Here is a 14,153-nt window from a genome sequence, read left to right on the forward strand (position 1 = left end):
AGCCCACCTCCCTTTATTTTTAATGACTGCATAGCATTAAAGTGGTAGCAGGTTAAAAATAACAATTTAGCTGGGCGTGGTGCCTGTAGTCCCAGCTATTCTGGAGGATGAGTTGGGAGGATCCCTTGACCCCAGGAGTTAAAATCCAGCTTAGACAACATAGCAGAACTCTGTCTTAAAAAAAAAAAAAGAAAACCTAGCAAAACAGCCCCTGTAATTTATTTAACTCTTTTTCTATTTTCAGATAATTAAATTGTTTGGTTAGTTTTTTGGCTACGATTCAATAATATTTAATATGTAAAGTATAATTCATTTTTATTAAACAAAACTATGTATATATGCTTACCTATATGTGCATGAATTAAAAAGCTCTATTAACAACAGTTATCCCTAGGGAACATAGTATTAGGTTGGCACAAAAGTAATTGCGTTTTTGCCATTAAGAGTAAGGTTACCACCTGTGGGTTTTCATCTGTGGGCTAGATGAGAAAGAAAGAGGGAAGTTTCACTTTTACCTTATTCACTTCTATTTGACTTAAAACAAGCATGCGTTATTAGAGTAACTTAAAAACTAGCAATAAAACACTGTAACAAAGTCTTTTGTATGAGAACTCTTCTGTACACTTTTATTATCTTCTTTGGATAAATTTCTAGAAGAATTAGTAAGTCAAAAATAGGAACATTTCCCTCATGCCTGTAATCCCAGCACTTTGGGAGGCTGAGGCAGCTGGATCACTTGAGGACAGGAGTTCGAGACCAGCCTGGGTAACATGGTGAGACCCTATCTCTACTAAAAATACAAAAAATTAGCCGGGCATGGTGGTGCTTGCCTGTGGTCCCAGCTACTCAGGAGGCTGAGGTGGAAGGATCACTTGGGCTCAGTGGGCAGAGGCTGCAGTGAGCCAAGATCATGCCTCTGCACTCCAGCTTGGCTGATAGAGCAATACTTTGTCTTAAAAAATTTTTTTAAAAAAGGAACATTTCTTCATCAGGATACAGACCCCCCCAAAAAATGAACATTTTAAAGATTCATATTATATTGTAAAACTGCCTTCCCAGAAGGATTTTATGAATTTGTGTTCTTTTACCAGAAATAAATGAGTGTCCATTTTGCTGCTTTCTGGTCAATAGTGGTTATTGACATTCTTTTCATCTTTGCCAATTTCATACATGAAATACTATATTACATTTTAGTTTTTATTCCTTTTTTTTTTTCTTTTTTTTTTTTTAAGGATGGAGTCTTACCTGTCACCCAGGCTGGAGTGCAGTGGCATGATTTTGGCTTACTGCAGCCTCCACCTCCCAGGTTCAAGACATTCTCCTGCCTCAGCCTCCCAAGTAACTGGGACCACAGGTGTGTGCCACCACGCCTGACTACTTTTTTGTATTTTTAGTAGAGACAGGGTTTTTGCCGTGTTGGCCAGGCTGGTCTTGAACTCCTGGCCTCAAATGATCTGCCTGCCTTGGCTTCCCAAAGTGCTGGGATTACAGGCGTGAGCTACCACACACCCAGCCAAATTTTGCTTTAGTTTTTATTCCTTTGGTTACTGCATGAGATTGAATATTTTTTCTATCAGCCATTTTTATTTCTCTTGTTTTTTTTTTGAGTTGACTATTCGTGTACTTTGCTATTTTCTGTTTGGGTGTTTGCCTTTTAAAATTATTTGCCATCAATTTTTATATTATTATAAATATATTTGTCATATATGGTACAAATATTGTAACCTAACCTTTTGTTTGCCTTTTAATTTTGTTTATATATTCTTTTGAATAAATAGTAGTTAGGACTTTTTTAGTTGCTAAATCTATCCAGCTGATAGGAGTAATTCAGCTGTTTTTGTTTTGAAACGCCTATGTACTGACTATACAATTTAAATTGGGGCAGGAAACACTGAAGCTTAGAAGGATCCTAACTGAAGGATCCTTCAGCTGAGATGTAGGGAAGCTAGAATTGAGAATATTAATTTTTAAAAAATTCTTACGTCTTAAATGAGAATGAGAAATTTGGCCAATGTTGAAGACCTCTAATGGGTGGAGGCCCCATGGACATCAGAAAGGCGGGGCAGTCAGGGGCTGGAAGTCAGGGTAAAAATGACAAGTCAGCAAAGTATCAAGAGTGAGGAAGAGAAGTAGAAACGAGGTGTGGCCACTGATACTGGCACCAAACCCCTTGGAAAGTATTATCTGTAGATGATAAGTAGAACAAGAAGTACATCCAAATACTTCTAAAATGAAGTCATGCAAGACAATTTTTATTTGAAAATGAAAAATGTAGTCATCTTAATACAAAATTTTACTGGCCTGATTTCTGTGGGATATGACACGTTTTCTTTTTTTAGATTGCATTTGTTTTTTCTCAGCAGTGATTGCTCCTGGAATGTTGCATTTTTATGAAGAATTCCTTTGCTACTGAAAGATAGATATTAAAATATGGCTCCATATGGCTAGATAATGAACACAGTACCACCAGTCCAACTTTTAATACAGCAAAACTTCACCAGAAATATTTATTTTCTTGATGATGATTGTCGACAAACCATTGATGTGATGTAGGGTACTCTGCTAATTCTAGAAATGTTTCCTGCCATTGAAAGATCATTTTCAAAGTGACATTAAAAGCCAGTGAAATCCTAGAGAATTTTAGATGGAAATGAGCAGAAAGCATGTTCTTGAAACCAAGTTACCTTTATAGACTACTCTGTCTCTTAATGAAATTTAGATGCCCATACAAGAAAAAGAAGCTTCAAAGAAAGAAGTCATTCTTCTGGCAAAGATGAAACATCCCAACGTTGTAGCCTTCTTCAATTCATTTCAAGGTTTGATTTTCTAATATTCTTTAATTATTTTTATAAAGTATAGGCATGTTGACATATGTAAAAAGATTTGTTCCTAAGGACTGTGTATAAATTAATTTTTGTAAATGGGTCATTTCCCCATTTACTTAAATTGCAGCTTGAGACCTCCTCGTTATTTCCTCTCTAGTAAGTTTTTGTAGACAGCTTTCTTATGTTTTCTTGTTTTTCTGCCTCTCCTTAATTCTCACTCTCCCAAAAAATTAATGACTGGCTTATTAGCTTCTTTGCTCTAGTAACAACCCCCAAATTTAAGTGACTATAATAGTACACATCTATTTCTCACTTACATTACATGCTAGCTGTGGTAGGCTGGGGTCTTGAGTCTGGGTCCCAGGCTGAAGGAGCAGCTCAGATAAGGAGCCAGCTGTTCTCATAAGCAAAACAAGAGAGGAAAACACAGAGCCCACCACATTATTGCTCTCAAAGTCCTGCTGGGATGTGTGTGTTTGTGTGTGTGTGTTGGGGGAGTACTCTGCTTACATGAGATCCCGTATATCCTTAGGCAACAGATGGGGCTTGTGTAATCCTCTTACAGAGAGCCAGCAAACAACCACACACCATAGCCTAGCACATTGCCATGTAGAGGGGAAGAACTTTAGGGAAGGAATTCCCTTCCTCTGTACACCTGAATACAATTCTGCCTCCACCCGTCACTGTAGTCCAAAGGTAAAAAATAAATAGTAAATGAAGGGGCATCCGTCAGACAGCATTTATTCACTGAACTGATACTTACTGAGTGCTTACTCTATGCCAGGCATTGTTCTAGGTGTCAGGAATATAAGAGTGAACAAAGCAGATGAAAATCCCAGTTTTCATGAAATTTATATTCTAGTGGGAAGAGACAGACAATAAACAAATCTACAGTATGTCAGGTGTGTCTTAAGTTGTGACAGGGCTGTATGTGCTGACAGTTTTATGACGGGTCATTCCCCAGCCCAGCCCCCAGCACTGGGCTGTTTTAAGACTGATAAGTAGTTCATGGAGCAGAAGTGTTAACCTCAGTATCTTCAAGCATCATCAGTTGGGTTAAAGTCAGTCAATAAATAAATACAGCCACTGTGTCTCGAGCATGTGCACTGTGCAGGGCACTGTGTTCCTTCCTGATTAAAACCACTACATTCAAAGTACTTCTGTGTGTATGGCCCTTCTTTGGCTTCTGGGTATTTAAAAGAGCTCTTGGGACTCTTCTGAGGTCTTCCTGGGAGCAGAACAGTACACATGGTCTGGAATTGGGTTGCATAGAATAACTTTCAAGGAGAGCCACTGAATAAAGTGCCCTGCATTCCTGTCCATTGGCTACTGGTAATGCTATAAGATGATCTTTCTCTTCTTTATTTTGTTTGAGGTTATTACTGTGACTCTCTGGCTAACTCCTGCTCATCCTCAGGCCTTTTCTGAACTTGCAATTCAAATTACAGCTCCCTTTGGTTCTCTTCCACAGCAGTTGTACTTGCATATGTCTATTTATATGATTATGAATTTGTTTCATATTTGTCACCCTTTACATAGTAAACTTAATGAATTTTGGGGCTCCATCTGTTTTGCTCACCACTTGATCCTTGGCATCTAGCACACACTGGCTGCTCAATACCTATTTACTGAATGAGCGAATGAACTGGACCACTTTTAGAGACTGGAATATTTCCTTATACTATGTGAGAGTGATTTTTGAGGACAGTTTACCACTGGAAGCTTTTGCAAAACTAGGGTCATTTTTACAGTATAAATAACCTCTGCTGTGTTTGTTGATACTGTAAGTTTACATTTTCTTACGACTCTTTTTAAGTAGAGCACCCCTGTGTTTAGGAAAGCTACAGCTATTGTGATGCCTTTGAGTTTTCTTGGCAGATTGCTGGGACTTGAACTACTGAGCTTATCTAAAAGCCTCAGAGGGCCTTGTAGCCTCTGTCTTTTAGAGAGTGTAGGTAAAGGCTTGCTTTCCTTCAAATGGCTTATCTGTTATCATAAGAACCATGGCTCTAGTGTTTGTCTATAGAAAATAGGATGTTTTCGGCCGGGCGCGGTTGCTCATGCCTGTAAACCCAGCACCCTGGGAGGCCGAGGCAGGCAGATCACCTGAGGTCAGGAGTTCAAGACCAGCCTGGCCATGGTGAAACCCTGTCTCTACTGAAAATACAAAAAAAAATTAGCTAGGTGTGCTGGTGAGCGCCTGTCATCCCAGCTACTTGGGAGGCTGAGGTAGGAGCATCGTTTGAACCTGGGAGGCGAAGGTTGCAGTGAGCTGAGATTGAGCCACTGCGCTCCAGCCTGGGCCACAAGAAAGAAACTCTGTCTCAAAAAAAAAAGAAAATAGGATGTTTTTATTGGTTTGAAGCAACATAAGAAAAATAATGAGAATGTAGTGATATTTTCCTAAGACTAAATTAATTCCCTGTGAATTCCATCAATAAACATTCATTAAGTGTCTGTTATATGCCAGGCATGTTCTAAGTCTTGGAGATATATCAGCAAACAAAACAGGCAAAAATTCCCATGCTGTTGTATTTGTTTTCTATTACTGCATAGCAAATGAACACAAATTTAGTGGCTTGACAACAACACATATTTATTATCTCTTGATTTCTGTAGGTTAGGAGCCTGAGGTTGGCTTAGCTGGATTCTCTGCCCACAGTCTCAGCTAGTTGAAATCAAGGTATCAGTTGGAACCGTTATCTGTGGCTCATGGTCTTCTTCCAAGCTTATTTAGGTTGTTACAGATTTCATTTACTTGCAATTGGGGTAATTGGATCATGGCTCACTGCAGCCTTGAACTCCTGGCCTCAAGTGATCCTTCTGCCATGGCCTCCAAAAGTGCTGTGAGCACTGTGCCTGGCCAGAAAGAGATCTTTTACATTTATTTAAACACAGAGTTTTATTTTATATTACTCTTATGCACACATAAAAAAGAAAATATGAGCAAACAAAATTGGTTAAGGTATTCTAAAAATTATTTAGGCAGTGAAAACATTAAGCCTGCCAGGTCTACAGCAAGTGATTGGAAGATGCCAAGGTCTGTAAGAAACAGTCTTGATTTTTTTTTTTTTTTGAGACAGAGTCTCATTCTGTTGCCCAGGCTGGAGTGCAGTGGTACCATTACAGCTCACTGCAGCCTTGACTTTCTGGGCTTAAGTGGCCCTCCCACCTCAGTCTCCCGCATACTGGGATTACAGGCATGCACCCCACACCTGGCTAATTTTGTATTTTTTTTCTTTATAGAGCCAGGGTTTCGCCATGTTGCCCAGGCTGGTCTCAAACACCTGAGTTCAAGCAATCCACCTGCATTAGCCTTGGCCTCCCAAAGTGCTGGAATTACAGGCGAGAGCCACTGTGCCAAGCCCTTGATTTTTTAAAAGTGCATTTTAGAATGAATTAGAATAATTGTTTAATAAATGTTGGAACTTGACAAATAAAAAGGTTATTTAGTGCCCCCCAACTGTTTTGAAGCATCAGTGATCCATGAGCTTTACAGCAGATGGAAAATGTGAGAGCATAAATGATTTTTCCAGACACTTCCAATAAATATAAAATTAATAGTGGCTAATGGGGAAAATCCTTATTTTACAGTCAGATAATGCTAATTGACATTAAGTAGTTTCTTTTTTTTTTGAGACAGAGTCTCACTCTGTCACCCAGGCTGGAATGCAATGGCGCAATCTTGGCTCACTGCACTTCCACCTCCTGGGTTCAAGCAATTCTCCTGCCTCAGTCTCCTGAGTAGCTGGGATTACAGGTGCCCGCCACCACACCTGGCTAATTTTTGTATTTTTAGTAAAGATGGGGTTTCACTATGTTGGCCAGGCTGGTCTCAAATTCCTGACCTCAGGTGATCCACCCACCTCGGCCTCCCAAAGTGCTGGGATTACAGGCATGAGCCACTGCACTTGGCCAGTAGTTTCTTTAAGATACCTCTGTCATGATGAATTTTGAGTCAGTCAGTTTCTTTCACCAAAAGCCAGTGAAAGGTTGAGTGAGTTGGAGGTTGGTGAAAAGGAAGTGAGATGAAATCCTTTCTCCTCTGTTTCATTATTCTGATTCTTCCATGGTTTTGAAATCGCCATCCCTTCATTGCTGTGGCAGACCTTTTAATGACTGAGCTTCAATGACACGAAACATCAATTCTCCTAAAAGTAACACATTCCTGAAAATATCCAATCTCTAGATATTAGGGCATATCAGGAAGCATCTTCTCAGAATCCTTCCTGGATCTCCAGTTTGACTTGTAGGCACTTTCTCCTCACCCTTCAGCCTACAGTCTTCTTCACAGCACTTCTCACCCAATGCTGAGGGACTCCCCAACTAGACTTTGCCTCCTTAACAGTAGAATGGATAGCTTATTTGTTTTTTATTCCTACACAGCATTCCTTGCTTTTGCATGTCCTCAATAGAAGTTTGTTAATAAATGAGTTGATCTGTCTCTTAAAGAAGAGAGGTGGAAAAATTGAAATATGTGAAAGAAGATGCATGGTTTGTGAATTAGAAGCAACCAAGGGTAGACACTGCCAGGTTGCTGATATCCACAGTAAAGTTGGTTAGAGTACTTTAAAGAGTAGAAGAGCAAAAGATTTGGCAAGAGAGTTTGGCATTTAGTAGGGACTACAGGGGGAAATGTTATTAACAATTGCTTATAAGCCTGATTTTGGCATGTATGTTTTCGTATGTTCTGTGTTCCTTCAGGGTTTTCTTTGTTTGTTTGGTTTTTGTTGTTGTTGTTGTTTGTTTGTTTTTAATGAATCCACTCAACAAACATTTAAGCCCCTTTGATGTGCTAACTACTGTTTTAGATACAAAAGAATGAAGTGTAGACAAACAAGTGAATAGAAATCCTTCTTTTCTAACAAGATCCCAGCTGGTAGTTGGTTGGCTAATTAAGAAAGCTGGTTAAAGCGGAAAATCATCTGTTTTAGTCTATTCTAGCAGCTATAAGTCTATTCCAGCAGCTATAACAAAATACCATAAACTAGGTGGCTTATAAACAGCAGAAATTTATTTCTCACAGTTCTGGAGGCTGCGAAGTGCAAGATCAAGGTGCAGGCAGATTCACTATCTGCTGAGGGTTCACTTTCTGGTTCATAGATGGTTTGCCTCATTGTGACTTCACATGGTGGAAGCGGAGAGGGTTCTCTCTTGGACAGCAGTCCATTCATGTGGGCTTCACCCTCATGACCTAGTCACCTTCCAAAAGCCCTATACCTCCTAATACCATCACTGTGGGGGCTAGAATTTCAACATATACATTTAGGGAAGACAAAGAGATTTAGATCCTAGCAGTTATGTAAACATATTTTAACATAAGACATAATCATCCTTTGAGTGGAAATGGCCAGAAAAAATAAAAGAAAACATTTTAAGGAAATTACAAGCATTTGTCAAAGGATAGCTTCTTTTCTTTAATATGGAGCCAGGGTTTGTGGATAATCTGTCCACAATCCTTTTAGAAATTTTCTAGTTGTATTTCATTCATTTCATTCAATGTTTAGGTCAATAGTTATTTATTTATTTATTTATTTATTAAACTCACTTTTACTGAGTCCTCCAAAATATTCAGGATAGCTTTTGGAGAAATAATCACATCTTTCATTTTCTATTCATATTTCATCAGTTTATGTAATAAAGACAAGAATAACTCACTACAGTTCAAGAAAATTCAGAACTATAGTTGGTAGATTATGAGTCTACTGACTATCGTTCTGAATTTTCTTTCTTACATAAGCTATGCTTCTTATTTAGAACTTTTAGTTTCTTTTCTTTAATGTGGAGCAAGAATTTGTGGATAGTCTGTACACAATCCTTTTAGAAGTTTTCCAGTTATATTTCATTCATCCCATCAACATTTAGGTCAACAGCTATTTTTTTAAAAACTGCTCATTTTTACTGAGTCCTCCAAAATATTCGGCATAGCTTTTAGAAAATAATCACATCTTTCATTTTCTATTCGTATTTCATCAGTGTCTGTTATAAAGACAAGAGTAAATGGAATAAACATATTTGGGAAGAAACACAATGATCTTGGTAAGATTCCGTTCAATTGGTAGGAGCAGAGGTACTTCGACATACTAGAGAGCCTAGTAGTAACTAGTGGTGACCTTGATGGGACAATAGCAACGGAGAGTGTCCTGTAATCTAGTGAGTGGTTTAGGCAGAGGTCAGTTATATAAGATCTTCTATTAGGGCCAGGGCGCGGTGGCTCAAGCCTGAATTCCCAGCCACTTTGGGAGGCCGAGACGGCGGTGGATCACGAGGTCCAGGAGATCGGAAGACCATCCTGGTTAATACCGGGTGAAACCCCGGTCTCTACTAAAAATACAAAAAACCCAGCCGGGGCGGAGCATGGCGGGCGCCTGTAGTCCCAGCACTCGGGAGGGCTGAGACAGGGAGAATGGCGTCGAACCGCGGAGGCGGAGCTTGCAATGAGCTGAGATGCGGCCACTGCACTCCAGCCTGGGCGGCAGAGCAACATGGACAACACTCCCCGTCTCAAAAAAAAAAAAAAAAAAAAAAAAAAAAAAAAAAAAAAAAAAAAAAAAGGAATTCTATTGTATTCAACAACGTTAGATGAATAAAGGTGCCGTAGTAAATATGGCTTTATGCCAATTTAAGAGAGGGGCTGTTAATTCTTGCCTGGCTGTGTTAGGGAAGGAGTCACAGCTGCTATTTTCTATAGCAGATTTCTAATCTCTCAAAGACATGATTAATAAAAATAGCCAACATTTCTTAAACTCTTATTATCTACAGGCATTATTCTAAGCATCTGACATGGATTAACTCTTTTAATCTTTCCAACAATCTGAAGAACACATTTCTTTTTTTTTTTGAGACAGAGTCTCGCTCTGTAGCCCGGGCTGGAGTGCAGTGGCCGGATCTCAGCTCACTGCAAACTCCGCCTCCCGGGTTTACACCATTCTCCTGCCTCAGCCTCCTGAGTAGCTGGGACTACAGGCGCCCGCCACCTCGCCCGGCTAGATTTTGTATTTTTTTAGTAGAGACGGGGTTTCACCGTGTTAGCCAGGATGGTCTCGATCTCCTGACCTCGTGATCCACCCGTCTCGGCCCCCCAAAGTGCTGGGATTACAGGCTTGAGCCACCGCGCCCAGCCTGAAGAACACATTTCTATAATATTATTTCCATTTTACAGATGAGGTAATGAGGCACAGAGAAGTTAAAGTGACTTGCCCAGAGTCACAGAGCTAAGAAGTATAAATGGTATAGTGGAATTAGAACCCAGTCCATTTTGATTCCACAGCTAGAACATGACTGATAAATATCTGAAATCCTTCCAGCACCCAATGATTCCTTTTCTTACAGAGAATGGCAGGCTGTTTATTGTAATGGAATATTGTGATGGAGGGGATCTCATGAAAAGGATCAATAGACAACGGGGTGTGTTATTTAGTGAAGATCAGGTAAAAACTTCTAATTTGCTTTTTAATTTTATGTATGTGTGGTGGGGAGAGAATTAAATTTATAGTGTCATAAGTAGGAGACTACGTTGATATAAAGGATGTGTTTTGGTAGAGAAATTCAAACCATAAAATAGTGGATCAATATTCTTGGTAGATTCAGCCCAGAACAAGCTTGCAATTGAACTTAAACTGAATTGTTTTTTAGGGTGAGATTTTCTTGAGAAAAGATAGTCTGTTTGGACAATCTCATGTAGGATGCCTCTGAGATAAATCTTCATGGTTAAAAAGAAAATCTGAATATGAGTGTTCCTTAGCCATTTAACATGTGACATGTTTATAGCTTCACTGTTTTCTCTTTTACCATTTGGTGCTCTGTTTTAAAGTAGATATCCCACTTTGCTAGGGAGGATAGAAGCTTCTCTTGGCAATGCCTATTTAGTTTCATTAGTTATTAAGGGGGAGATAAAAGATGAAGAATAATGGCCTCTCCCACTTTGCACAAATGTATTTCTCTTCTATACTCCAAGCCTCCTTGGAACCCTCTTGGGAGTGGTACTCATGAAAGAGACAGGTTTGTGTGTGTGGAGAGGAATCTGAATTAGCGCCTATATGATTGATGGTAAGGCCATTGCCTCAGGAAGCACACAGGAAAGGCCCACCATTTTTCCTTTGACCATTTGTTTCTTTTTTTTTTTTTTTTTTGAGACAGAGTCTTGCTCTGTTGCCCAGGCTGGAGTGCAGTGGCTGGATCTCAGCTCACTGCAAGCTCCGCCTCCCGGGTTCCCGCCATTCTCCTGTCTCAGCCTCCCGAGTAGCTGGGACTACAGGCCGCCCGCCACCTCGCCCGGCTGTTTTTTGTATTTTTTATTAGAGGCGGGGTTTCACCGTGTTAGCCAGGATGGTCTCGATCTCCTGACCTCGTGATCCGCCCGTCTCGGCCTCCCAAAGTGCTGGGATTACAGGCTTGAGCCACCGCGCCCGGCCTTGTTTCTTTGTTCTATTTTAGCATTTAAGAGCCTCATGCCCATATAATTTCCTCCTAAAGTTTAATATTTTGAATATATGAAGGATTAAAGAATCAGTATCTCTAACTTCTGTAAGATTAATCAAGCATTCTTTGTATGCTCATTTATATTATACATTAAATTCCATATTCATAGAAACATTTTTCTTATCTAGGTATTATTTTGCCACATTTTATAAAAATGCTTCTCTTGACAAAATTTTGAGTTACATTTCTTTTTGTTGGGAATGAACTAAAATTACAACTGAGTATTAATGTCTGGAATATGGCTTTATTCCTATTATTTTCTTCTTTCTGTATAATTTGGCAGACAAAGAACCAGTGAAATTTTAGAATAGTTTAAATAAATCTCTGTAGGCATAGAACACATTTTCAGAAAGAGGCTCATGGTCAACAAAGATAAAATAAAATCATGACTTAGAAATAAAATTAAACTTTAAAAGTAAAGTACTTGTTGGTTTTATATTAGATATATTGATATTTTATTACAATTCCTAACAACCTCATAGATCCCCCATTTCTTCCTCTTTCTCTGCCCACCCTTGGCACCCTCCTTCCACCATAAAGGAAGAACCAATGGCTCCCAGGTTATCAGGAAACAGGGCTACTTGTGTACTATTTATGATGCAGTTAGCACCCCAGGGTTAAGTAAGGAAAAAAGAAAATCATGAACGGCATGTGTCTTTCCCTTGCCCCTACTTATCTTTTTCTGCATGTGGAATTTCCCTTGATACCAGTGATATTTGGATTACTTTTCTATGCCTCCATCGTTTTAGTTGTAAAATGAAAATAATAATATGATAAAGTATGCCTATTAACTTCGTTCCTATAAATACACATACACTGTGTGTGTGTGTGTGTGTGTGTGTGTTTGTGTGTGTGTATAATTTCTTTCTTTCTTTTTGCATGTTACCATGAAGACATTTCGGTGACTACCAGGCTATTCAGTGGCTTTGTTTCGTGTTCTCTCTATAGATCCTCGGATGGTTTGTACAGATTTCTCTAGGACTAAAACATATTCATGACAGGAAGATATTACACAGGGACATAAAAGCTCAGGTAACAGCTCAGAGAGAAGACTAAGACAGAATTGATCTTTTCTTGAAGTACCTCAAACAACATGACATTTTCTCCATTTATAGAACATTTTTCTTAGCAAGAATGGAATGGTTGCAAAGCTTGGGGACTTTGGTATAGCAAGAGTCCTGAATAAGTAAGTACTTTGAAAATAATTTTTCTTTCTATTCAAAATAGCCCAAATATGTATTTTTAGGTATCATGGATTAAGAAGATATTAAAATCTTGGTTGTCTAAATAATTTTAGGTAGCTTTATGTAAATGTATTAAATCAGATGGTACTTTGAGATTAAAATTCTCAAGATAAATTGTGGTGTAATAGAATGATGTTGCCAATGTTCTGTAGTGTAATTCCAGTTTATCAAATATGGATGTAACTGTAATACGCATAAAGCTAGAGAGAATTTAGTGAAATAGGCAGGTTTACACTTCTTAATGAAAAAAGTCAAACTCTGTAAAATATTTGAAGAGATTTATTCTGAGCCAAATACGAGTGACCAAAGGCCTATGCCTGTGACATAGCCCTCAGGAGATCCTAAGAACATGTACCCAAAGTGGCTGGTCTACAGCTTGGTTTTGCACATTTTAGGGAGACACAAGACACCAATAGGATGTACATGGGTTTGGTCCAGAAAAGCAGGACAACTCAAAGCTGGGAGGCATGGGAGGGAGCTTCCAGGTCATAGATGGATTAAAAACTTTTCTGATTGGCAGTTGGTTGAAAGAGTCTATCTAAAGACCTGGAACTAATGGAAGGGAGTGTCTGGGTTAAGGTAAGGGGTTGTGGAAATGAAGGTTTTTATTATGCAGATGAAATCTCCAAGTAGCAGGCCTCGGAGAGAATAGATTGTAAATGTTTCTTATCAGATTTAAAAACGTGCCAGACTCTTAGTTATTTTTTTCCTGGATCAGGAAAAAGACTTGGAAAAAGAAGGGAATTTTCTTCAGAATGTAGAGTTTCCCCACAAGAGATACCTTTGCAGGACTATTTCAATGTATGGACAAAGAAACATGATGTGGGGTGAAATATTTTGATTTCTTTCAGGCCTGCTATCTGTCATGTGATGTTATACTAGAGTCAGGCTGGACTTTGGTATCTTATTGCTACAAGGAGTCTGCTTTGTCAGTCTTAAGGTCTGTTTTAGTGTTAATACTGGTCAGCTGTGCCTGAATTCCAAAGGGGAGGAGGAAATAATGAGGCATGTCCAACCCTGCTCCCCATCATGGCCTGAACTGGTTTTTCAGGTTAACTTTGGAATGTCCTTGGCCAAAAGGAGGGTTTATGAGTTGGTTGGGGGGCTCAGAATTTTATTTTTGGTTTACACACTTTGTAGCAGAATAAATTGGTGCACCTGTTTGGAAGACAATTTGGTGGCAATATATATCAAGAGATTTTTAAATATTCTATTTCTGAGAATTTGTTCCAAGGGAATAATTTGAAATTTGGAATAATGTAAATGCCTAAATAATTGGGACATGGTTAAATTTAATAAAGCTTGGCATGACCATGTACCTGAATATATCATTAAACATTTATGGTTTTGAAGACTTCTTGATAACTTTGTCATACTATGTAAAGAAAATGGAATTCTGAATTTTAAATACATTGTGATCACAGTTACATGAAAAATATGTGTAGAAAAAAGACAGGAAGGAAATATATCAGAATTTTAACAATAGTTGTTTTAGGTGCTAAGATTCTGGGTAATTTTTTTCTCCCTTATTCATTTTTGTATTTTCCAAGTTTTATTTTTTTATTTTTTTTATTTTTTTTATTTTTTATTTTTTGAGAGGGAG

At 38.7% G+C, this 14,153-nt stretch overlaps 1 protein-coding gene across 1 annotated transcript in view; it reads left to right on the forward strand.

Moving 5' to 3' along the window:
* Positions 1-14,153, forward strand: part of LOC108519338 (serine/threonine-protein kinase Nek5) — a 70,212-nt gene that overhangs the window by 7,979 nt on the left and 48,080 nt on the right. The window contains exons 4-7 of the mRNA XM_017858266.1: positions 2,720-2,816; positions 10,158-10,255; positions 12,255-12,338; positions 12,422-12,492. Of these exons, the coding sequence (XP_017713755.1) occupies positions 2,720-2,816; positions 10,158-10,255; positions 12,255-12,338; positions 12,422-12,492 (350 nt within the window). The remainder of the gene's footprint in view (positions 1-2,719; positions 2,817-10,157; positions 10,256-12,254; positions 12,339-12,421; positions 12,493-14,153) is intronic.

The sequence above is a fragment of the Rhinopithecus bieti genome, unplaced genomic scaffold (genome assembly GCF_001698545.2).
Source record: "Rhinopithecus bieti isolate Rb0 unplaced genomic scaffold, ASM169854v2 scaffold_48477, whole genome shotgun sequence".
Taxonomy (NCBI): Eukaryota; Metazoa; Chordata; class Mammalia; order Primates; family Cercopithecidae; genus Rhinopithecus; species Rhinopithecus bieti.